The sequence below is a fragment of the Protomyctophum bolini genome (genome assembly GCF_963924005.1).
Source record: "Protomyctophum bolini genome assembly, chromosome: 23".
NCBI classification, from domain to species: domain Eukaryota; kingdom Metazoa; phylum Chordata; class Actinopteri; order Myctophiformes; family Myctophidae; genus Protomyctophum; species Protomyctophum bolini.
This window is the reverse complement of record NC_137884.1, coordinates 8,069,895-8,095,412: the sequence shown is the minus strand read 5'-3', so window position 1 is coordinate 8,095,412 and position 25,518 is coordinate 8,069,895. Positions and strand designations below refer to the sequence as shown.

General features: G+C 44.7%; 1 protein-coding gene across 3 annotated transcripts in view; it reads left to right on the top strand.

Annotated features, from left to right (window-relative positions):
* Positions 1-25,518, top strand: part of LOC308311162 (uncharacterized protein) — a 38,566-nt gene that overhangs the window by 7,931 nt on the left and 5,117 nt on the right. For 2 of the 3 annotated variants that reach the window (XM_080757727.1, XM_080757728.1), the window contains 22 exons: positions 3,245-3,447; positions 4,072-4,176; positions 4,586-4,681; positions 5,443-5,553; positions 6,578-6,695; positions 7,250-7,373; positions 7,848-8,144; positions 9,373-9,440; positions 9,912-10,182; positions 11,633-11,877; positions 13,066-13,288; positions 13,588-13,769; positions 14,508-14,599; positions 15,415-15,572; positions 16,928-17,082; positions 17,682-17,940; positions 18,828-18,946; positions 20,833-21,097; positions 21,853-21,974; positions 22,474-22,756; positions 23,541-23,653; positions 24,569-24,827. In XM_080757727.1, coding sequence (XP_080613853.1) covers positions 3,245-3,447; positions 4,072-4,176; positions 4,586-4,681; positions 5,443-5,553; positions 6,578-6,695; positions 7,250-7,373; positions 7,848-8,144; positions 9,373-9,440; positions 9,912-10,182; positions 11,633-11,877; positions 13,066-13,288; positions 13,588-13,769; positions 14,508-14,599; positions 15,415-15,572; positions 16,928-17,082; positions 17,682-17,940; positions 18,828-18,946; positions 20,833-21,097; positions 21,853-21,974; positions 22,474-22,756; positions 23,541-23,653; positions 24,569-24,827 — 3,868 coding nt within the window. Of the gene's footprint in view, positions 1-956; positions 1,187-3,244; positions 3,448-4,071; positions 4,177-4,585; positions 4,682-5,442; positions 5,554-6,577; positions 6,696-7,249; positions 7,374-7,847; positions 8,145-9,372; positions 9,441-9,911; positions 10,183-11,632; positions 11,878-13,065; positions 13,289-13,587; positions 13,770-14,507; positions 14,600-15,414; positions 15,573-16,927; positions 17,083-17,681; positions 17,941-18,827; positions 18,947-20,832; positions 21,098-21,852; positions 21,975-22,473; positions 22,757-23,540; positions 23,654-24,568; positions 24,828-25,518 lie in introns of those variants that run through there. The other variant, XM_080757729.1, reaches the window with a different exon arrangement.

Genomic DNA, 25,518 nt, shown 5'->3' with positions numbered 1-25,518 from the left:
TCTTCTTTCCCAAGCTCGGCAAATAAAATCTGCCACAGCAAAAGTCCCTTTGGCAAAACATATCTCCATTTTTACATAGTCATTTAAATCTATGAAATTCCCACAGATAGAAGACATCATATTAACCAAAATATCCCTTATGTCATCATATGTCAGCAATAAAACAAAAAGTGAACTTAGTTTTAAATTTCATCAAGTTCACAAATACATACATTCTTTTCCAAGATGACCTGGGGAATTGTGCAAATCCTGTTTGTATGAATTATGTATTCTTGACACAGCATCTTTTGTTTTAGGAACGATCAAGCAGGATCCATGTTCTCCATTTTATAACCTAATTGTGTGAGTAAATACAGTAGAGTTATGGGAATAAAATTAATTATTTGCTTTGTTTTCTTGGATCTTTCCATGACGGGTGACAGCAGATGGTCTGTTTCTGTTCTCAGGTAGGCCTACTGTCTGTAGGCTATGTGTACGAGGCTGAGCAGTTAGTAATGAACAATAGTGTTTTATTTTTCTTTCTTTATAAAAAGACAAAATATGAATATGGTATTGTAGAAGCCTAAGGGCACCTTTTTATTTTAGGGTCAGGGGCAAAAATAAATAAATTACTTATGCAAGTTGTTTGGACAATTGCCATATAATTAAGATATTAATTTATTACTGTTGATTATTTATTGGTGTGTTGTAAGTTGTAACTTGTGCTGCAGTCTGCAGTGCTCATTATAGCCACTAGCCAGGCAAACTGATTTATAAATCAAAGCGACAACGTGGACTGCAGTGCAGCAGTGGAGACAGCGCCACCAAGCGGCGTGAAAGTCGAAGCACGCCTGCAGGGTCCAGGTCTTCCTCAGCCAACCAGGGAAGAGGGTTTTTCCTCCGATCTGGATTGAGGCGGATCGAGGAGACCAGACCAGAACCCTTTTATTCTCGACCCTCCTCTCCCACCACAACATCTACAGCGACATCATAAAGCACATTTATTTCTCAGTGTGATGATCTGCACGTGCTTGAATATCTAATATCTAAGGTTAAGGTCTCTGTTTTATAATATAAGAACCATCAACTGGTCTGGTCGGAGGAATTAAGCCAAAGACCGGGGCATTCGTTGATGTGTTTTCTTTATTATTTCTGTTGGCTGTTGGATGGAAAATGAAACGCGGAAGTGAACATGACTGCAGTCGAGGTGCGTGCATGCCATTTATTTTTTAATAAATCACTGGCCGAGGCATTCATGAAGGTTTATAACGATCCGACTTTACAATAATTATAAGAAAGCGGGAGTAAAAGGACGGGTCGTTATTTCTTTATTATTTAATGTTGTAAATCTGATCACCATCTCATCTGGCACTGTGCCGCCATTCTGCTTACTATAGTGCTTTCCTGTGATGCTTTCAGACCATCATCACGAGGAATCACTATGGCCAATGGGTGATTCACACTACTCAAAATCTATTCAAAGTAAACCGGGGGGGTTGTTTATTTATTTATTTTCTTTTCCCTTTGGAGGTTGCCGGAAAAAAATGGGTGACTTGTCAATTTCTTGCGACATCAGAGGGCGCCCAGATTGAATGAAAAGTAATAAAAAAAGACAACATATCAATTTAATCATAAATATACTGGGAATGCCAATTTCTCCCAAAACAGCGACCTCTTTGGTCACGAAATGCGATAAGTCACCGACGTCAGTGAAACGTGTGTGTGTGTGTGTGTGTGAAACCCTATCCCTTGGATATCACGCATATTCATATAATAAAATAGTTTAATTCATTTATTTAGTCTATTTTATATCCATCAGGCTGGGAGATAGAGATTGTTTTTGCCTGTGTGTGTGTGTGTGTGTGTGTGTGTGTGTGTGTGTGTGTGTGTGTGTGTGTGTGTGTGTGTGTGCGCGCGCGTGCGTGTGTGTGTGTGTGTGCGCGCGTGCGTGTGTGTGTGCACACGCTCGCTCTCGCTTTGTCATGGATACATATGGAATATGGAATGAATTCTGTACTTTACTGGCCATGTATGGAGCGTGTCTTGAGTATACAGGGTTGCATGAGGTCAGATCAACATATGGAATGTCAGAACAGGTCTGCTCCATAGGCTATAGGAGATCTAAGGGTGGCAGTGGGGGCAGTGTCTTGAGTGTACAGGGTTTGATGAGGTCTGGCCATATATGGAGTGTGTCTTGAGTGTACAGGGTTTGAAGAGGTCAGATCAACATCATATTAGAATGTCAGAACAGGTCCATATATGGAGATCTAAGGGTGGCAATAGGGGCAGTGTCTTGAGTGTACAGGGTTAGGGCCCAGGTAGGGCCGGTCCTTAATTTTCGGTCCTGTCTACTAGAGTTTGAATGCACAGGTATCAGTCAAAAGAGAGACATCGAAGAGGAAGGACGGGTTGGGATAGGATCATATGGAATGTCAGAACAGGTCAGCTCCATAATCCATATATGGAGATCTAAGGGTTTGAGGTCAGATGTAGAGTTGCTGGCCGGCTCCAAATGCAGGGTCCAGGGTTTGATGAGGTCAGTGTCGTGATCTTCATATAGGGAGATGGCCATATATGGTGGCGTGACACGACACGACACACTGATGGGAACTACACTGCAGAGGGGGCGTCACTCTCAATAGAGTGACGTCAGTTTTCCCCACTGTTTTCTACCAGGGAGGGGAGGGTCGGAGGGGAGCAGGGGCGGGTAACAGGTACGCTCGCCCCTTTTCCATCTCGCCCCACTACTCTACCTAGCTGTAAATAACAAACATAATGATAATTCATGTTTGTGATTATTTAAAAGGTATTATCATATTAATGTATCATTGTTAAGTTCACTCTGTATATCCACGGGCATAATAGCATGATGATGCCATTACAAAACATGGGCTACATGGAAGAAATGTGATTAATAAAACGAACTGAACTGCTAGAAGGTCCTAAATTAACTTAATTAAGCAGTCACCGTCTGTGTGACATGTTCTTTCTACATTTTACAGAGTATAGAGATCGACTACTATGCAATCAAATAAATCTGTATACAAGAGGATTTCAGATTTCAGGGAAATACTAAATGTTATTTGAAATGAACTGAAAAAAGGGGCGAGCAGTCTCGGATTCCAGGGGCGGGCGCTCAGATCGGTGAACCAATGTTCTACAGCGCTTGCTCCGTGCGCTACCTAGTACCTATACCTGCCCCTCTAGACCAGAAAGCACCGACTTCACACGAGTGTGATTTTGTCTTTGTCCCGTGCATGCGCAGGTAAGGACCTCACGATCTCGTACCTGCGCCTCCTGGCTCCTCCCCTGCAGCTGTTCTCGGCCGCCATGTGGCAGGTGGTGCAGCAGGGCCTGGTGGACCATTATGGGATGCTGGAGGAGTTCATCACCGCCGTGACGGAGCTGGTCCCTGAGCTGATGAGCTACAGCCAGAGGGCCCAGCTCGTCATGGGCCTGAGGGCCAGGGTGGGTAACAACTGTCTGTCGGTTTGTTTTCTCTGCCAGGCTCAAATAGAGCTGTCACGATTACATACAGGCAAACCATATCTTCTTATTTCTTCACATAACAAGAGTCCCTCCTCCCCAACCCGTCCTAATCCAGTAGGCATGTCAGCAGCGAGGAGACAGGGCAAGCTTTCCTTCTCCCCCATAGAGATGCATGTTAAATGACAGGATTTCTCCATATGAATAATATAAATCATTTCAGTAGCAAGAGCATCAAAATTACTTCTAGATCTAGTCAACCAGGCCTGCAGTAGTAGGCTATGCACTGGACAAATTTGCATGACATTATTTAAGTAAACTAGAAACACGAGGAGGGAGAAATCAACTTTTAACAGGAGTTTTCATGTTGCACGGTAAGACTACGCTACGGTCATTCATTAGTATTATTGCCATCAGCTGGGTGGGTCAGTCGTGTAGCTTTCTCGACGTTAAGCCGTGTATATGTTCAACAACACAGCCATGCAAAATAACATTGGCCGCTATGAGGTGGCGAAAGCTTGACCTGCATAGCAACAGTTGCTAAACTATGTTGGATTGGCCCTTGTTCTGAAAAAGGTTGAAAACCACTGCTCTATTCCATTCCAGCTGGTTCTGGATCTGTGTCGGGGTGAGAACCCAGCCGATCTTCAGACCATCCAACCTCACCTGGACAGAATCAAGGCCCCCATCAGCACCGCCAAGGACAGCCATGTAAGAACACATCTATCTTCTTTTACCCAAAGCTTATTGCTAGTTTTACTTTGTGGGTTATACCAACGTCGCATTAATAACAGATTATATTATATTATGTGTTTCAAACTTGGACGAGGGGCTTTTACTTTATATTTTGTCTTATTGTCATTATAAGATTAAAAAAAAAACATTTTCAAATAGTTCACTGGCCGATACATCAACACATTGTAAGCTTGTAGATTTATTTTAAAAGGTTCAAAATAGCAATGTGTGTGTGTGTGTGTGTGTGTGTGTGTGTGTGTGTGTGTGTGTGTGTGTGTGTGTGTGTGTGTGTGTGTGTGTGTGTGTGTGTGTGTGTGTGTGTGTGTGTGTGTGTGTGTGTGTGTGTGTGTGTGTGTGTGTGTGTGCGCGTGTGCGCGCTTTTCAGGTGACAATAAACCAGGTGGAGGAGTCCGAGGTGAACTTCGTGGAGTTGGTCCACACCTTGCTGGATGACCCTACAGAGAGGGAGCACTTCTTCAGGGTGAGCTCGCACAGGTCCCTGAGGTCCCTTAAGTCAGTGGTTCTCAAACTATTTCATGTCAAGGACCCCCACATTGACAGTTATTAGACTGTGGACCCCCATTGGTTAAATCTATTTGTGAGTTATCTGACTGAACTATCCTTTTAATGCATTTAGTATAACACGGTGATTTTCAACCCTTTTCATGTGAAGGCATTTGAGCCACGGGATCACCATTTGATGAGATGTAGCCTCTCAGACACAAAACTTAGAATGTCTTGTTGTCGTCGGATTGAATTTTGTCCATAATTCCCTACTGTATTGATGTTGGTAGTGGTTCCATAGCAGAGATAATAGTCGTTGATCAAAATAACAATTATTCTACATTATCTAAGTGTGTAGATTTCTTAAAGCAGATGTTTAACAATAAGTTAAATCTTGGTCCATTTGGTTTCATTTTACACTCTCATGTGTCAAAGATCTAATAAGGGTCCATTTGGTTACCAACTCTCCATCAATTAGTTGGGAACCACGTGGAACACCCTCAAGGACCACTGGTTGAAAGCCAGGCTAGTTTCTACCCTGTTATTTTATTTTAGTGGCATTTGAAAGGTAGAAAACCTTGTGACGGTGTACTACTTTAATTAATGTCATCAAAATAATACATTTGCATTTCTCTCTCTATCTGTCTATCTCGCTATCTCTCTCTCTTTTCTCTCTCACTCCCTCTCTCTCTCTGTGTCTCTCTTTCTGTCTCCCCCTTTCTGTCTCCCCCTCCACAGGATATCTTCCCTGTCCATTTTGGTTCTAGGTACAACACTGCGTTGGAGATGTTAGTGTGGGAGTTTATCTCCAGACTGGAAGAAGTCCTACCCGTGCCTGACTTCACACAGGTGGTCCAGTTCAGCCAACGACCTTCAACCTGCGTGATGACAATGTTGTTGTCGTTAGTTATTACAGTAGTCTCGCGTTGCTAGACTTTTGCCTCTCACAATTTTCAAATGCTTCCGTCATATACAGTCTGGAGCCATGGAAGCTCTGATCATGAGTAAAATATAAATGCTTCCGTCATACAGTCTGGAGCAACGGAAGCTTTGATCATGAGTAAAATATAAATGCTTCCGTCATACAGTCTGGAGCAACGGAAGCTCTGATCATGAGTAAAATATAAATGCTTCCGTCGTACAGTCTGGAGCAACGGAAGCTCTGATCATGAGTAAAATATAAATGCTTCCATCGTACAGTCTGGAGCAACGGAAGCTCTGATCATGAGTAAAAGATAAACCGGAAGTGGAGCGTCCTCCCCACTTTCGTTTCGTCTTTACAATCGCGCAAATTTACTGTGATATAAATATAAATCATCTAAGCATATATAGCTTGATGCTTAGCAGAAATGGAAATACAAAAATAAGTTCTAAAGATATTAAAAAAAAAAAAAAATTGTGAACGGAAATGGCAGCTTCCTACTCGGATTTCGGGAGGTGTAGTTCCGGACTCTATAGAGCATTCGGAGATTGTGGAATAGCTGTCTGGCTACTCGAGACTATTATTACAGTAACAATTAATTAGGGATGCACAATATGTCATTCATCGTTTTAAGTATCGGCCGATAGTTCTAATAATGACATTCAATTATAGGTTGCATTGGTAAATAAACATCTTATAAACATAATTTAACCCATTTTGACCTGAGATCAGATTCTAAAAATGCCTTCTACATCCTGTGTCAGTGGTTCTTAGATTTTTCAAAATTAGCTAAAGCATAACATAATGCTAACACCAAAAGGCGTTCCCGCCCAAAATGGGTTTTAATAACTGCAAGAAGTTAATGGTGCAAAAGGAAAAAAAAAGGCAAAATAATGCAAAAGTAATGTTTTGGTATTGATGACGGTAATCATGATCAAATATTCTTCCCAGATGGTTGCATGGCTGGGCGACAGCCCTTCCTTCCTCGATGACTGCCTGCAGTCCTTCTCTCCACCAGAAGACATGAAGGCTGTGCTGGAGCAGCGCAGAAACCACGTCCAAGCCAAAGGTGCTCTTTGTGAAGGTTCTTTTTTGCCAGTTGATTGGTTGAGTGATCGATTGATTGATTGAAAGATTTATTAACAGTTTACAGAATAGGTACATTTCAGCCGCAACTCGATACAACAACTGTTAACTGTGGACGACACCATAGAGCATTACACATGTAACTGTTTACAATTAGGGTCCACCATTTTCAATTCAATTTCAAGAACATTTAGAGACGTACAAATATACACTTCAAGAAATCATCACAAGAGGAGGTAGAGGAGGGGGGGGGGGGGGGGGGACTCAGACCTGTTTTGACACTGCTTATGAGAGTGTGTGTGTGTGTGTGTGTGTGTGTGTGTGTGTGTGTGTGTGTGTGTGGTGTACTGTGAGTGAGAGACAAACAAATTGTGTTAGGAAACGGAACATTAAAATGCTCTATGCTCTAATGAGGTTGTCTTCTAAATAGATATGTATATATATATTTTAGGACTAAAATGCTTCTGGTTTCTACTGCAATTCCCTATTCTCAGATGTACTTAAAGCCTTTGTTTCTCTGTGTTGTTGGCGTTTCAGATCCCGGCCTACTGCCCATGGACGACTGTATCCTGTCCTCCCTGTCCGTCCCCCCGATGGTGCTCCCTGCTGACGTCCCCTCGTCTCTGGAGAAAGAAGAACCTTCGGAGGTCCTTATCGACAGGTGAGGGTTGTCACACAGTTATTACAGAATTGAGATCATCGCAATGATGCTGTCGTAATCGTCAAGTCGTGTCCATGTTGAAAACTGTTCATACGCAAAAATTGAGATGCACAATATAATCGGTAGCATATCGGAATCTGCCATAGAAATTCCATATCGGTATCGAATCAGTCTCAAAATAATGCAGATTACTTTCACCGCTATTGATGACGCAATAATAATGTGACCGTCAATGGCTAAATTCTACATTTAATTTGTGTACTCATCCCATTCAACAGTCCTTCAGTATCGAAAGCAGACTCTTGGAAAAAAAGAGTGTATTTATTGATTGATATAAATATTTTAATCGTCTCTAATTGAAAATGGAGGACCCTTATGTAAACAAGTGTTTTTTCTGGTTTTATCCTCTTAGCAGGTTTCGTATTGACCTGTACTACAAACTGTAAATAACTTAACGTGTGTGATCGTGAACAGCCCTATGGACAGGGCGTCCGGGATGTCCTCTGACGCCATCCGACACGCGCCGAAGAAGAGGAGGTCCTCGGCCGAGGACGGAGCCCAGAGCTCGGTCGACGTGTTTCCGCGCGGCAGTGACGCGGCGGCGACGTCGTCGAGCCCCCCCCTCGACCCGGGGGCGTGCGGGGGCAGCGACGTGGCAGCCAACGACGGCGAGCACAGCATCCGAGGCGGGCGGGTTCTCAGGAAGAGGAAGTCCAGCGGAGGCTTGGAGGTGCCGCCAAAGCGTTACGCCGAGGCGTCGTCCGTGTTCCTGTGAGTTTTGCCCTTTAAAATGTGATTCGGGGGGGGGGGGGGGGGGGGGGGGGCACAGTGATGCAGTCGGTAGTGCTGTCGCCTCGCAGCTAGAAGGTCCTGGACACTCAAAGGAACCATGAGGTCAATCCGTTGCTCTCCCCAGGTTGGCAGAGGGAGTGTAGAGCCCAGGATACATTCGATTAGATAATTGGCACTGGGTGAAAAAATGGGTTACAAAATCGTGAAAGAAATAAAATAAATAAAGTGATTCAGTCACACAATGCACGGCCACGTTCTTAGCTTTTGTCTGTGTTTATTTATTATATAGGACCATGGGAACATCTGAATAGACGCCTTAACAGACGACGTCACACTGATAAGCAACAGCATGCGCGCGCATAAAGGCAGCAGAAGAACACCACCTCTCATAAGATGCAATGGAAAAGTTCTAACTACACTCACGTGTAAAAAAAAAAAAAAAGCACCGTCAAACTTTCAGATGCTGTTTTTCTCCCAGTGTGGAGGAAGAATGATTAGGATTTGAAATATATAATCCTTGGTTTCTGTTATGTTTGAACAATAATAGCAATTCAAAGCAGTGGTCCTCACCACACCTCCAGTCGCTGTCATAAGAACGAGAGCTGCGCTCATGAACACTGCAGCAGAGCCTGTTTGTAATTCTGAGAGTGTACAAATGTTACATTTAGGGGTTAGGTTTGAGAACCACTGACTAGTGTACACTAACTGGAACAGAGCCTTCATTAGTATCAGAGGCGGAAAGTTCTTATAACGGCAGGGGGTTCAAGCAGCGCCCCCCCCCCCCAGCGGTGGAAAAAAAACGAGTTTTGTTTTTTCGAACAAAAGCCACCTTATTAGCATTTGAATGCGGCATGCGCGGCGGCCCAACACCTATCTTGTAACTACGTGCATGACAACATGACCACTGGGGAGGGGGAATTTCAGTGGACAGTCAGTGGGTGCATAATTTACTGCAGTGCATAGGCTATAGATATATTTTGCCAAAATGCAGTGGGTTCAGTCGCGCCTTTGCCAAAATGCCAGGGGGTTCAATCGCGCCTCTGAACCCACGGAGTTTCCGCCACTGATTAGTATCATCGGTAACACCTGTTAAGGAAGTAGGGAAGGGGTCCGAAAGTATAGGTATTCTGTGTGCATAGAGCCCATTCTCTCATATTGAAACTGTGTGTGCCATTGAAACATGGAGTTCTTTGTTCCTCCTTTACAGAGATGCATCGGGGAACGTCAGCAGCTCAGCTGAGTCACCTCTTATCTCCATATGGGGAGAATACACAGGTATGTGCACACCAATCCCCCAGGGACGGCTCTCCAATGTTGAAGCACTCGGCCCTACTGGTTAGAGCGTGAACTGCAGGCGGACCCGTGGATTTATGACGAGGAAACCCCGTGCACAGGCGTGCAGCTGGGCTTTGACATTGAGCGCTCGGTTGCACTTCCGCATTTGCCAACCAAAATTTGGTTGCCAAAAACGCAAATCGTTAACCCTCGTCGACTCCCGTTGACGTTATTGACGTAATTAATCGCTAAATCTAGCACTACCGTTTACATAATTGACGTAATAAAACAAAGTATAATAATAATAATAATTTATATCACACACAAGAAAATGTGGCATGTCGTCTAGAGCTGGCAGAAGGCACGATCAGCTGCTATTAGGGGGGTTGCAATTATTTGTGCGACAATGAATCGCCAACTTAAATTTGTAATCGTGAGTGACAAGCCATCCTCCTCCTCGTGCCATTCCAGACTCCGAGGGGGGGTCCTCCTCGTACCCCACCCTGGGGACCACGCCGGAGGCCAAGGTCCCCTGGTCTGACGACGAGACCCTCAGCCTGCTAGACGTGTGGGGGGAGGGGTCGGTCCAGAGCGTGCTGCGTGGCTCGCTGAAGAACCGCCACGTCTACACGCTCATCGCCCAGCAGGTGGCGCTGCGCGGGCACCGCAGGACGGCGGAGCAGTGTCAGACCAGGATCAAACGGTTGAAGAAGTGCTTCCGGCAGTGTTTGCACAACAACAGGTAAGGGCTGCGTGTCACACTTAATGATTTAAACCAGTGGTCCATTATTTATTTGGACACGGACATTTAGGGCTCCAATTTATATATATATATATATATATATAAACAGCCTGATCCCCAGCCTGATTTCTTTTAAAACTCCCATGCCGTCCTGTTTGTGATGCAGGAAACAATTATACCACTGGTGGAAAAATATACATATGTATGTTAGGTTTGTCTGGTGGGTGGTGGTGATCCACCTGAACTGTATAACTGAAGTTATATATATATATATATATATTTAACACTCTTCCATGGGCTATAGACCGTAGGCTATGAAGCAATATAGCATGTATGCATGCATGTATGTATATTGTATATATATATACATACAGTACATGCATACATGCTATATTGCTTCATAGCCTACGGTCTATAGCCCATGGAAGAGTGTTGCATTGCTGCCTTGAAGTCTCACTTGTGCTGCAGCCTCCCATCCACCCCCCCCCCCCTCGTCTTTTCATTGAGTCACAACTCGCTCAAATCATTTTTAAAATGTCAAAGTTCTGTGTAAACTACGAAATTAGGGCTTTCATTTGGTATATAGATCGTGCGTGTAGGCCGTCTCTACGGAATGGTATGAAGCGAAAAGGAAAGTTCTGCAAATACATAGTTTTCAACCCCATTTGCTGCTGATGAACTGAAGCAAATGGAATCGCGCACGCCGCACTGCCTGGCACAAATAACTTCTTTGACTATACAATTATATAAACACAATCGACACAAGGAACTTAAGTGGTGCAGACACTCGCTTCTGCTGATTATAGGAAAATTACAAAGAGATGCAATAGGAGAATAAGCTGGAGAGATGACGCAGCCTGACTCTGTGCTCGGACATCTCCATTGAGGCGCGCGCCGCTCTACCAAACTAATTTGGCACGGCTAACGGGTAAGTTAGGGGTGCTTTTAAACTCCCTAACTATCCCAAATGTGTGTGACCAAAATAGCAATTTAGGGGAAAGCGTGCCAGCACGCCCATGACCACACCTCTAGGCGCAAATACCGGTGTCGGCAAAAAGGATAGCGGGTGACACTGGACCAAAATACCGTTTTGGGACAGAGGAAGCTCCTACATTCGTAATTTTCGAATTGCGGGCCGCGTCATGGGTAAAGGCTGCGACGAAATTGGAGCCCTTAGCCTCTCAGACACAAAAACTAAAGAATATTTTGTACACAATTCCATGCCAATTGTGTAGACTTATTGTAAATTAAGTATTGCAGACGTTTAACAATAATGTAACTTTTGAGAGTGTAAATTTACGGTTTAATTTATACACTCTCAAGAGTTAAAGATCAATAAGCGTCCATTTGATTACCATTTGACCAACTTTCCATCATTTAGCATGGGGACTACCCTCAATGACCACTGGTTACTTACTTAATATAAACAACAATGTTGTCTCCCCTCCAGTATGACAGGGAAACCCCGCCTGGAGTGTAAGTTCTACGAGCAGTTGGAGCGAGTGCTCGGCACCTCGTCCACCTCGGTCCCCGAGGTGACCTACGAGCTGGAGGAGGGGACGTCTGGGGACCCCCAGGAGGGAGGGGATTCCCCCCCGGAACACTGGCAGGTCCTAGACCACGCCGGGGACCCCCAGGATGGACCCCCTGAACACTGGCAGGCCCTGGACCACGCAGGAATCCAAGAAGACGTTGGTACGAAATGATGGAACCATTTAGTGTTGGAAATTAACTATGTACATTTACATAAGTACTGTACTTAAGTACCATTTTGAGGTATTTGTACCTACCTTGAGTGTTTCCAATAGAGCGCCGAAGTCTGACGTCACTTTCAGTAGAGGGCGCCAGTCCACAGGTTCATGTATTTTTTTATTTGCATTGAAATCCCCATAGGGGGGATTTTAGGTCGCAAGGCTGTTGCGGCCACATTAATTCCATTTTCTCCAGAAACTGGTTGTATCAAATATGAATGGACATCATTAACGACGCACAGCCACCCCCCTGACAGAAAGGCAGGGATGATCGGTTTATTTTTCAAACACACTCCTTATATGAATGAAACTACAAGGGTATGAAAGCAATGCTAATATACTTCACGCCCAGCTGTCGACACATTGCGTTCCTGTGATTCCTCGTTGACGTAAGCTCAGCTGGCGGTGACTCGACTTGTAGTAACCACGAAACATTAAATATCAATTAAAAAAAAGAAAGAAACTTAATTAACATGTCAGTTAATGTTGTGCGACGGACAGCTGCAGCCTACCCGGAAATGTAGTCTCTGGGTTGTTTGACTCATTTCTAGCACTTATTGTGTTACTCTTTGGGTATATTTGTACATTTCCACCTTCAGTCGATGCTTCATATCCATATGAGTGAAAAGGCCGGGATGATCGGTTTATGTTTCAAACACAGTTCTTATATAAAATCCCCCTATATTATCTAAAATCCCCCAAAAAGAAAAAAGTTTATTCACTTAAATGAAGTCCCCTCACATCTACATACATCCTGCACATATCTATATTCATTCCTCCAACTCCTAACTCTGACTTGCAGGGAGTCTGGGAGTTAGTTGGGTTGAGTCCTAATGATCATTATTACATCTTGTCAATGTGCTTATGGACAATCAAAACCAGTGGTGTCATAATAATTCAACTTAATGTTGATATGGTACGGGCTACGGGTACACTGACTTATGAAGAAAATAATAACATGGCACTTCATGTCAAAATGGTTGCTAAACCCTGCACTGTAGTGTACAGCACTGTCTGGAATATATATATTATATAGTCTTATGTGCAAAAAAAAAAAAGCACCCTGTAAATAAATTCTGGAATCTGAAGGTTTTCCGTGTGCTCATTACTCGGATACTCCCCACATTTCCAGGAACCAGAAGTGTCCCGTGGACTGACCTGGAGACTCAGATCTTCATCACCATCTGGGGCGAGGACGCCACGCAGCAGGAGCTCCGCACCATGCACCGCAACGGGCACATCTACGCCGCCATCTCCAACAAGATGGCCGCCCACGGGTTCTCCCGCACGGCGGAGCAGTGCCAGACCAGAGTGAAGCGGCTCAAGTCCGGCTTCAGGCAGTGCTACGACAACAAGTATGTGTAGTGTTGATTTGGACAGCCAATTTGGATTACGTTAGTCATAGTCTTTTGAATACATTTTAATGTAGTTTTAGTCATAGGGCTGTATTTTGCGTGTCTTAAGAATAAGTACCAGGTCTTATTACCTAACTCGAGTAAACTGAAGACCTGGAGGCGTGATCAATGCCATTTGGCTATTCTGAGTGGCCAAAGAGCATTGATCACGCCTCCAGGTCAAACTAAACTATAATGAAAAGTCCCCAAACTATTACAACGTTGCTCTGCGCTCCCCTTCTTCTCCTCAAACTCTATAGCATGAAGGGACGGGAGCGTGTGGAGTGCAAGTTCTACGATCAGCTGGAGAGGGTTTTGAGGAAGGAGATAACCTCGGTGGCGGCGCCGGGCCTCGGAGACGACGCGGAGCCGGAGGAGACCGCCACCATGGAGGAGGTTTATTCTTTATACTCGCACCAGGAAATGGGTACGTCGTCCAGAGGTGGGGAGAAAAAAAGTACTAAAAGGTTTTGCTTGTGTAAAAGTATCAATACTGCAATGTAAAAGTATACCCAGTTACAAGTGAAAGTCTGGAATTCAAAATGTATACTCGGGTAAAAGTACAAAAGTATTGGCATCAAAATGTGACGGTTTTTGTTATTGTACTGTAGATGGCAACAAGAACTCCAAAAGGGGGTTCCCGTCATGAATGTTGAGAATATGAACATGTTGAGATGGAGGGATCGCCGGCCACATTCATATCATTTTCGCGGGTCCTTGACATGAAATAGTTTGAGCACCACTGATATAGAAACATAGGTTTTTCAGAGAGCACTTAGGATTTAGAAGACATTTGTAGGATCGTGTCAGGGGTCACCATTGTGTCCGTACATGGACTGTACTGTGGGTGTACAGGAGGAGAGGAAGAAGAAGGTGTTACATTAAATATCGTGTCTATGTGTAGATGTTACTGTGGGTGTACAGGAGGAGAGGAAGAAGAAGGTGTTACATTAAATATCGTGTCTATGTGTAGATGTTACTGTGGGTGTACAGGAGGAGAGGAAGAAGAAGGTGTTACATTAAATATCGTGTCTATGTGTAGATGTTACTGTGGGTGTACAGGAGGAGAGGAAGAAGAAGGTGTTACATTAAATATCGTGTCTATGTGTAGATGTTACTGTGGGTGTACAGGAGGAGAGGAAGAAGAAGGCGTTACATTAAATATCGTGTCTATGTGTAGATGTTACTGTGGGTGTACAGGAGGAGAGGAAGAAGGTTCCATGGACGGACAGAGAGACAGTCATCCTGCTGGAGCTCTGGGGAGACCACCAGGTATGACAACAATGCACATTTGGATTCGGTCATTTAGTCATGCAGTCTTTTGAATACAGTTCTGTTAAGATTTAATAATATTTCATATTCATCTGAAATGTTTTAACTTTAGTCTAGTGCTAGTCGACTAAATCTACGGCTGATTCTGTTGACTAAAATGTCCTTTTGGCCTTGATGGCGTCGTAACGCCTGGTTCGGCTATTTTCAGAGCTCAACACCCGAATGCAACCAAACATAAAATGACTTGTCTTTTAGTTCTACTGGATCTATTATCCATTAGTGTCCCCCCTCCCTCCCTCCCTCCCTCCCTCCCTCCCCCCTAACAGTGAAAAAAGGTAGTCGACGAACGTTTTATCGTCATAGTTTCAGTCGACAAAATCAACACTGGACACAGTTGTGTGCTGCATGTGTGAAAGCATGGGCAATGTATGCATCTTCATCGCTATTACAGTTCGTTCACATGGAACAGTGGTTTTCAACCAGTGGTCCCTGAGGGGATTCCAGGTGGTCTCCACATAAGGGTCCATTTGGGTTATCACTCCCCAGCTAAATGATGGAGAGTTGATGACCAAAAGGACCCTTATTGAGAGTGTAAAATGAAACCTCACGGGTCCATTTGGTTTAATTTTACACTCTCAAGAGTCAAACTGTTGTTAAACACCCGCATTACTTAATATACAAGAAGTCTACACGATTAGAGAATGTGGAATAAATTGATATGTGGATCAACGTTTGCCCGTTATCTCTCTATTTTGTGGTGTGCGTCCGCACCGTACGAAACCCTCATATTTCTCCCACCCCTCCACCACCGCCAGGTCCAGCAGAACCTGAGCCGCCGCCCTCACAACGGACACATCTTCTCCCAGATCTCGGAGAAGCTGAGCGCCAGCGGCTACTGGCGCACCGCGGACCAGTGCCACACCAGGATCAAGCGGCTGAAGGCCGCCTACCGCCAGTGTCAGGACAGCATGAGGTTAGCGACGCCACACTTCACTGTTCTTTTCTGTATCATCTTGAGTTGGAGACGCATCTCCAACAGAGGCGTCAGTTCAGAAGGAATAGGAGGTTAGCAAGAAATAGGTTACCACTTAAAGGTAAGTTGTATGAAATACTTGCCGTTAATATAGTGGTTGCAACTGTATTCATTGATTGCCCGAGTCCCGTGGTGGGAGTTCTGCTCTGGATTTGGTGAATATTAACACCCTGAGGCGCACAGGACGACGGAGATTATTGATATCAAAACCGATCGCATCGCTCCACAGGCTGTGCGCAACACTCGCAACACACACAATCTTAAAACGTGAATAACTCTTGATCTAAATCATTCCGTCCAATTCTAAGAAAAGATCATGTGTTAGACGTCCCACGCGGTCCCGTCGCTATTCGCTTTATAATTAATCATTCCGTGGGGGGCACTGGGGCCACGCATTAAATGTAAATTAATCCACAAACATTTGTATTGTTGAGCTGTTTCTAAAATATTAGCGCAACGTTTGTTCAACTTCAACCCCTCTTATCACTCTTTTGGGCGTAGTGATATGGACACAAAAAACATAGTTCTGTGTGATAGAGGGATAAAAAATGAACCAAAGTTGCACTATATGGTAGAAATAGGTCAACAATTCAAATGACGCTAGTTTTGTGAATTAATTTACTTTCAATGCGTGACCCCAGTGCCCCCCACAAAATGACCGGAACTACCTAATATTTGACCAAAACCAGAGCAGAACTCCCCCCACGGGACTCGGGCAATCAATTAATACAGTTGCAACCACTATATCAATGGCATGTATTTCATACAGCTTAACCCATTCTGGACGGGAACCCCTTTTGGGGTGTTAAACATTATGTTATACTTTAGCTATTGAAAAATGTACAAGATCTACAAGCTCATAGCGTGGCACCGAGTGCTGCGCTACGAGCTTGTATATTCGCTATGTCAGGTCTAAAAAAAAAAAGGTCTCAAAGCGTCGCCAAGCAAGTGCAGGGATACACACAATGATTAGTCTTTAGGGTGGTTGCAAAAGGAAGAATAAGTCTGCACACCGTTTTGAAAGCTCCCCAAAAAACGTTATTTACCAAGGCGGGGTAAAAAAAACACAACGTTTCGGCCTCTGCATGTGCAGAGGCCTATGCCTATGCCTGTGTTCTACAGAGGACTCAAACTATGGTTGAAATCAAAGCAATTGGGGCGGCCATGACACTTAGAACTTGCTTACATCTACCATGCAACATTGTTGTATGCTAGATGTACAGTATAGGTGTGAGTGAAGCCTAACAGTGCACCTGTCTGTCTGTCTGTCTGTCTGTCTGTCTGTCTGTCCTCAGCTCGTCTGGGACCGACCGGGTGGACTTCAAGTTCTACGACCTGCTGGAGCGCATCCTGGAGAGACGTCCCTCGTCTTCGTCCACTCTGCTCTCGGACTCCATCGAGATCATCGACGAGGACGGATCCGACGGTGGCTCCGTCGTAGACGACATGGGTAAGCCGGGGGGGAAACCCCTTCTCCGCTTTCCCCGTAAGCTCAGTGCAGTTAGTACACGTGATCGGAAGTCGGGGTCGATCACATCGTTTTCGAATGATCGGAATCGGATCGGGAGCACAAAAAAACCGCGATCGGGACATCCCTAGCAGTTACTGCTTGGCAGCGGTGGTGGTGCCACTGCTAAGCAGCGTAAACATTCTTTACGTAAGTGAAAGTATCAATACTGCGACATAGAAATACTCTGTGCCAAGTAAAAGTCCGGAATTTAATTAAATTGACTTAGTAATTGTGCAGAACGTCCTATTTCAAGTCTTCAAGTGTATAATAATCTCTTGAAAAATAGCAGATCTACAAGCTCACAATGCACCGCATCGCAACGCATTGTCAGCTTGTAGTGCTGTATATTACCTAGTACATTTTCAAATAAATGTAGTGGAGTAAAAGTGCAATATTTGGATCCGAGATGTCGTGGAATAGAAGTAATAGTATTGGAAACCCTGGGCTAAAGTACAAACGCTTCAAAATCTTACTTACTGTAAGTACAGTACTTAATTTAATGTGCTTAATTACTTCACACTGTATATATTTGTCTGTAGAAAGCGGTGTCGGGTCGGAGCAGGCTGCGTCGTCGTCCTCGGTCTCCTCCTGGTCCGACGCAGACACCCTGGCTCTGATCGCCGTCTGGGGTGACCCGGAGGTCCAGCGCTCGCTGCGCGGTGTGGTTCACAACGGACACGTGTACGGCGACGTCGCCGAGAGGATGCGCGGCCTCGGGCACGCCAAGACGCCCGAGCAGTGTCGCTGGAAGGTCAAGGCGCTGAGGAACAACTTCCGGCAGTGCTACGACAAGAAGAGGTGAGTGAGGAGGAGGAGCGCCGTATACGTTGTCGCTGCAGCAAAGCCCCTCGTTCGTTTTTTTTTTATGACGATGAAGCTAATATTTCTGTAGGGTTGTCGGGGGGGTAAAGGGTGTTGTTGCAACGTCAGGAGAAATGAGATATAACGTGATCCCTTTTACTTATCGTCCTACACAATGGTGCTTTAACTGCTCATATCACACATAAGGGTCGACGTGTGTCCAACTGTCTTTATTTAAAACAAACACACAGCTTGGAACAAATAGCATAAATGTAGGCCTACACAAATACAACGCTATAATTGTAATAAATCGTCCTACTTAAGGAAGAAAGATCATTTGTATTGGACTGTTTATCCTACCTGCATGGTCTCGTCAATGCAATGCTGTTTTGAAGCACAACGGCATTGCCGTGACATTTTTGGCTGCTTGCTTGCAAAGACTATGATTTTACACGGCAAGATCATGAAGCATGGATATTACCTTATAGAAATGTGTGGTTTCCACCCCAGAAGACAATGAGGAAAGCTGAAGAACTTTGACAAGGTGTGCAGCTATAGTCTGTGTGAGTGAGCGTGTGCTGCTGCCACTCGGTGGCACGCTATGAGCTTCTAGGTCTGCTATTTTTGAAAAATCGGGAAAATATTAATTTCAGAAAACTTTCGACGTCAGGCCTGAATGGGTTATGTCAAAAACGATGTCAAAAAATATATAGTTTGAGGAGAAAATGTCCCATCTGTCTTCAAGTGTCTATTTTGTTTGTCTGTCTGTCTGTCTGTCTGTCTGTCTGCCTGTCTGGCTGTCCGTCCGTGTTCATCTATAATAATTCATTATATTGACTGAGTCTGTCTAATACATACAGTATCATGTCTGCTGTTGTTTCTAGGCGTGGGATAAACACAGTGGAATATAAGTTTTATAAGCAGCTGGAGAGAATCCTGGGTCCTGAGGCCATCTCCATGGACCAATACGACGAGCAGGATGAAGAAGACGACCAGAACCCAGGTACATTGATTGATTGATTGAACAAAAACATGTACAAAGATTGATTGCACACATTTTTAGTCAAAAGGACGACACAAAAAAGCCTGAATGTCTATTGCCATTGATGTTGTAACCTTTAGTTTAGACATACTATTGGTCCGACTGTCATTAGACCGACAACCTACCTCGAACCCTGACCTAACCCTAACCCCGCAAGCACGGGAGCAGCGCCCGTTGCACCGCATGTCCGACCGTTGTTTCCGCGTGCATGTCGGTCCGCTGGTGTGTCTAATCTGCGTGCACATCCCCACTGTCACGTGTAAGGGTAGGGATAAAATATGTTAAACATGATTTCATCGTTAATAAGACAGTTTTTGTGCAGAATAGACCACATCACGTGATGCAGAATAGACCACATCACATGCCCCTAAAAATATATTATTTAAATGTGAAAGAAAGAAAAGAAAAGGCATCTGCCACTTGAATTAAGGTGACTTGATTGATTGACATCAAAAAGGGCCTCGGCTCAAACCCACAATCCAAATACCAATACTTTGTAAAGTATTGTAAGTATTGTATCACAAACATCAGTAGCATTACAGGTTATAAGCATTAGTTTTGCATGAAAAACACTCCTTGGGCTAAAAACAGCCATAGCCATCATCATAAATGTGACCGTATCACATTTGGGCAAGTGGCTATGGCAGAATTTAGCCCAAGGAGTGTTTTTCGTGCAGAACTAATGCTTGGAATGGATTCAGAATCATGAAAACCCTCTAGTTTGATACGTCACATGCTACTTAAAGTATAATGACATTTTGAATCTTAAATAGGTTGTCAATATATGGTCACATATATATAAATGGCGATAACTGGCATTAAACTACTGAATTGGACGTGGCCTCTCTGTTCACGAAAAATGAATGGCCTCTCTGTATGGTGATGGAGAGCATGTGGAAAAAACTTGGTGCTTTCATCAGTCATGTCCACATTCGTCTAAAATATGGCCCTAAGCTCCCTCGCTAGACTCCTCAGGGGGTCGCCAAATTATGTTAGGGGGTCCCCAATTTATAAAAAAAAAAAAAAAAAACTTTTTGCAACTGAATGGCTGGAAAAATGGAAATGAATAGTTTACATAGTACATGCATAAACTTGCCATAGTGAATATATCTGGTTTCAGTATTCATTTATGATATATTTTCTCTATTATTAAGGTTATTTTTGCAGGCAGTTTGTATTGGGGGTGGGGCGGGGGTGTCGGGAGACATGGCCAAAGCATTTCCGGGAGTCCCCTCCCCAGCCAAAAAACTTTGAGAACCCTTGCTTAAAACCCATTTACCTCTTTTGGTGTTTTAAACATTATGTTATAATTCAGCTATTGAAAAATAGCAGATCTCACTCTTTCTTTTTTTTTGTCCTCCTGAAATGTACCACCTGAAGTGTTACTGCCTTGTCTGTCCCTGTTTGAGTGTGGACTCGATGTCTGTAGAAAAAGGACTATACTATACAGAGACATTGGAGATGGTGCCGCATGGAGGGGGGATGAGGGAGGGAAGAGGGGTGGAAAAAAGGAAAAGAAGAAAATCTTGGGAACTGCTCTTGTGTCGTTTTGTTGAAATGCTGTATGTACTACAATGCACTTTCCAAATAAAACAAATATTATATAAAAAAAAATTAAAAAAAATAGCAGATCTACAAGCTCAAAGCACGCCACCAAATGGCGCGCTACGAGCTTGTAGGTCTGCTATTTTTGAAAAATCGACTGACATAGAAACATAGCTTTTTCAGAAAACTGTCACGATGTAGAAGAGGATTTTAGAATCTGATCTCAGGTCAAAATGTTATTTTTTTCGTAATGATTTGTGTGACAATGAGTCGTCCCCTTAAACGTGTGACGTCGTTCCCAGTGGCAGCTGGCGGGTCCAGACTCGCGGCGGGGTCAGCGGCAGCAGCGGCGGCGTGGTCAGAGGTGGAGACGCTGGCGCTCATCGAGGTGTGGGCGGCGGACGACGTGCAGCGCGGCCTCTGCACGAGCGTCCGCAACGCGCACGTCTTCGCCGACATGGCGGAGCGCCTGGCCGACATGGGCCACCGCCCCAGGACCGCCGAGCAGTGCCACTCCAGGGTCAACAGGCTGAGGAGGCTCTACCGATGCTGCTGTGACAGCCTGAGGTGTGGACAAAAAAATAAAAAACATTAACCCCATTTTTTTTCTCCACCCACTGTCGATTATCTAATGTAATCCTGGGCACTACACTTCCACTGCCAACCTGGGGAGAGCAACGGACTGACCTCATGCTTCCTCCTATGCATGAGGAGTCCAAGCCGCTTTCCCGGTTGTGCGTAGAGCGTGGAAGGGACACGTTATTCCGACCAGTTCCTTTCCCCTCCACCAGCCGCCCCGGCTGGCCAGGGGGAGGCAGTTTAGAGACCAGGATTACTGCAGGTTTTTGTGTGAGGGTACCTACCCTAGGGGACACGGAGAGAACATGCAAACTCTGACATGGCTCGGGGGTAGAGCGGCCCGGGTGGGAACCTCCGAGGTTCCCAGTACGATCCCAGGCTCGTGTGCGCGTGTGTGCAGTAATAGCATTAGCTCTTCTCTGCTCTCGTGTGAATTACATTTCCTACGGAGCTTTGATCCTGTGGTGGAGCGGATACCAGGAAACACAGGCTTGCTCCAAAGGTGTTTTATTTTATTTAAAACACCATACGTTTTAAGACACGACGTTTCGGCCGCGAACGGCCTTCATCAGTGGAGCAAGCCTGTGTGCGGACTACTTTCTTCTCTTCACTGTATTTAACTTAGACACAACGAGCCACACACACACTGTATAATTTGTTAGTGTTGTTCCTACTGAAGTAAAGTGCCATGATGCTCACTGCTGTTTCCCCTGTGGTGTCCATTTTGCCGCGCTGTGGTCCAGGAGTGGCAGAGAGCCCATGGCGTTCAGATACTACCAGGTTCTGCAGCCTGTCCTGGGAGACGTCTACGCTGACGCAGACGACCCAGAGCCATGTGGAGAAGCCCTGTACACTGACACTATGTGTGAGTCCTTCAAACATCACTTCAATTAACCCATTTAGACTTATAAAGACTGACAGTTTTCTGAAAAACCTCATGTTTCTATGTCAAGGACCCCTAGAAGTATATGTATTTGGCCGCCGACCCCCCATCTGAAAATATGTTGTTTCAGGGACCCCCCCCCCCCCCCAGAAGCAAAGATTTTAGTTAAAAACGTTCACTCTGAAAGAATATATATTCAAATATTTGCGCCACATTTTCACGATTTTTGAAAAATAGCAGACCTACAAGCTCATAGATGAACTTGTAGATCTGCTATTTTTCAACAGCTAAAGCATAACATAATGCTTGAAACACCAAGAGGGGTTCCCGTCCAGAATGGGTTAAAACAGGAGGACCAGATTCTACAAATGTCTTCTTCAATCCTATCCTATAGAAATCTATCTAATCCATCTAACTTGAAGACATTTTGTAGAATTAAGTTCAAACTCATCTCCACCCCTTCCTCTTCGTCCTCTCTCAGCCGATGAGGCGGCGGCGGCGTCCACCTCTGGCCAGTTCCTCCCGCTGCCTCCCTCGGAGTCGGAGTCGAGCAGGAAGCAGCCGTGGTCGGACCTGGAGACACGGGTCCTGCTGGAGATGTGGGGCGAGGACGAGACCCAGGCCACGCTGCGGGCCAGCCTGAAGAACCGCCACGTCTTTGACTTCATCTCCCAGAGGATGAAGGCCACGCACGGCTTCTCCCGCACGTCGGAGCAGTGCTACACGCGCATCAAGCGCCTCAAGCACGCCTTCCTCCACGACAGGTCAGTCGGTGTGTGTGTGTGTGTGTGTGTGTGTGTGTGTGTGTTTGTGTGGATGATCTGCTTCGGTGTTGATTTCCTGTGGTTTTTCCGGTGGTTTTTCAACCCTTTGCTCGTATCAAGGTCCATTATGTATTCCTCATTTTGAGCCACGGACCACCATTTGATGACATATAGCCTCTCAGACCCAAAACTAAAGAATAATATGTACACATCTCCAATGCTGTGTTCATGTTGGTACCATTCGGAGAGATAACAGGCAGACGTTGATCAAAATTACAATTCTTCTATATTCCAACGTGTAGACTTAATTAACTTAAGTAATGCAGATGTTTAACAACAATTTAACTCTTGAGAGTGTAAAATGAAATGACCCTGTCGCAGTGAAAGAGTATATATTCAAAGATTTGCACACAGATATTTCACGATTTTTCTAAAACGGCAGATCTACAAGCACGTAGCGCGGCACTCAGTGCACCATGAGCCTGTATATCTGCTATTTTTAAACATCTAAAGTGGTTAAAAGCGTCATGGTGACACAGATGCGTTCCAGGTCTTAACCCGTTTTGGGCGGGAACCCCTTTTGGTGTTAGCATTATGTTATGCTTTAGCTATTGAAAAAAAGTGGCGCGCTATGAGCTTGTAGATCTGCTATTTTTGAAAAATCGAAGAACGACTGACATAGAAACATAGCTTTTTCAGAAAACTGTCAGGATGTAGAAGACATTTTTAGAATCTGATCTCAGGTGAGAATGGGTTAAGTTGACGACTGGTCCTGACCGTGCAGGGAGGAGTTCAGGTTCTATGAGCAGATGGAGGAGATCTTCACCAGGGAGATACAGACCACCGCCAGCGGGGACGGAGAGACCTCCATGGTTCCAGAGGAGCCTGCAGCTCACAGTGAGTCTGGTGTGTTCAACACACTGTTCAGTGTTATGAGACCGCTGGGTCTGATGTGATCATATGAGGTCATTTTATATATACGTGTGTGTGTGTGTGTGTGTGTGTGTGTGTGTATATATATATATATATATATATATATATATATATATATATATATATATACCCCTGTATTATACTGTGTTTGTATATAGTTTTTCCATATTTAAGAAAGAAGATATTTTGAGAATCGGCCTCATCAATGTGTGATAGACTATATGCACACAGAAGAACTCTTCCTACTTCCGGGCTGCTTCCCTTCTTCCTGGTAGGGAAGGTGTTACCACTGTTCCATGTAGTGTGCAGTGGCTCTCAAACTTTTTACGGGGCCATCTGGATCCCACTCAGGGACACTTTGAGTCCCACTGGTGTAGCAGAGTGTTTCCAGTGAGCCAACATGCACACTAGCAGCACCCTGACTCTGTTTGACCAGAATGGAACAGAGCCTTCATTAGTATCATTAACACTGACTCTGTTTGACCAGAATGGAACAGAGCCTTCATTAGTAACATTAACACTGACTCTGTTTGACCAGAATGGAACAGAGCCTTCATTAGTATCATTAACACTGACTCTGTTTGACCAGAATGGAACAGAGTTTTCATTAGTATCATTAACACTGACTCTGCTTGACCAGAATGGAACAGAGCCTTCATTAGTATCATTAACACTGACTCTGTTTGACCAGAATGGAACAGAGCCTTCAATAGTATCATTAACACTGACTCTGTTTGACCAGAATGGAACAGAGCCTTCATTAGTATCATTGGTAACACCTGTGAAGGAAGTAGGGAAGTGGCCCCAAGTTCTTTCCAAAATGGCGTGTGTGTGTGTGTGGTGCATGGAGCCCGTTCTAATTGGCTTTACCATTTCCAGCCAACCAGTCGTCGATGCTGAGCGACGGGGCCGACACGGCCAAGCTGCCGTGGAGCGAGGGCGAGACGCGCGTCCTGCTGGAGATCTGGGGCAGCGTGGAGGTCCAGGGCGACCTGAAGAGCAGCACCAAGCACAAGAACACCTACGGCCACATCGCCCAGGCCTTGGCCGCCCAGGGCTACCAGCGCACGGCCCAGCAGTGTCAGAGCCGCGTCAAGAGGCTCAAGGCCAACTTCAGGCAGTTCTGCGAAGGCACACCGTAAGAGAGAGTGCACAGAATAACTCCCACTATAGCTTCCTAGACCAGTGGTTTTCTAACCCTTTTCATATCAAAGGCCAAAATATAGCTAAATCGTCAAATCTCTCATAGTTGCATCAATAGTCAATATTGTTCTTATAAAATAGTTGTTTTGTACGTATTAAGATTATACAGATCGCTTTTGTCATTTTGACTGCATTTTGACGGCTTCTGTAGAACTCTGAAGAGTCCGAATTCAAAAAACCTTTATTTTTTTAAATAGCTGCAGGTTGCATTACAGGCGTCTCTGTTCTTTCTGCTCTGCTCCATGATTCTCAATTATGCTCAGCTGCACGCAAACGTCCACAGCTCAGTCTAGTTCTGGCCAAAAATCCTGATTAAGCTTCAAAGTCGACTTATGGACAAAAGACCTCTTCAGTCTGACCTTATTGTATGCTGGAACACCATATCTCCTTCCTGGAGGCAGCAACCTGTACTCTCCATACAAGACATGGCTAGTATTAGAGGTGATATTCCTCGCTAACCTTAGGATGCTGTTATCATACGTGGATGTATAGAGCCTCTGAAGTGGTTGTCCAACAATCTTTGAACAAATGTTTAGTTGTAGCAGCATTTGTGACTTTAAGGCTACAGACAAAACATCCAAACATAACAAATTATGGGATGTACTGCATGGAGTGGTTCATCCAAG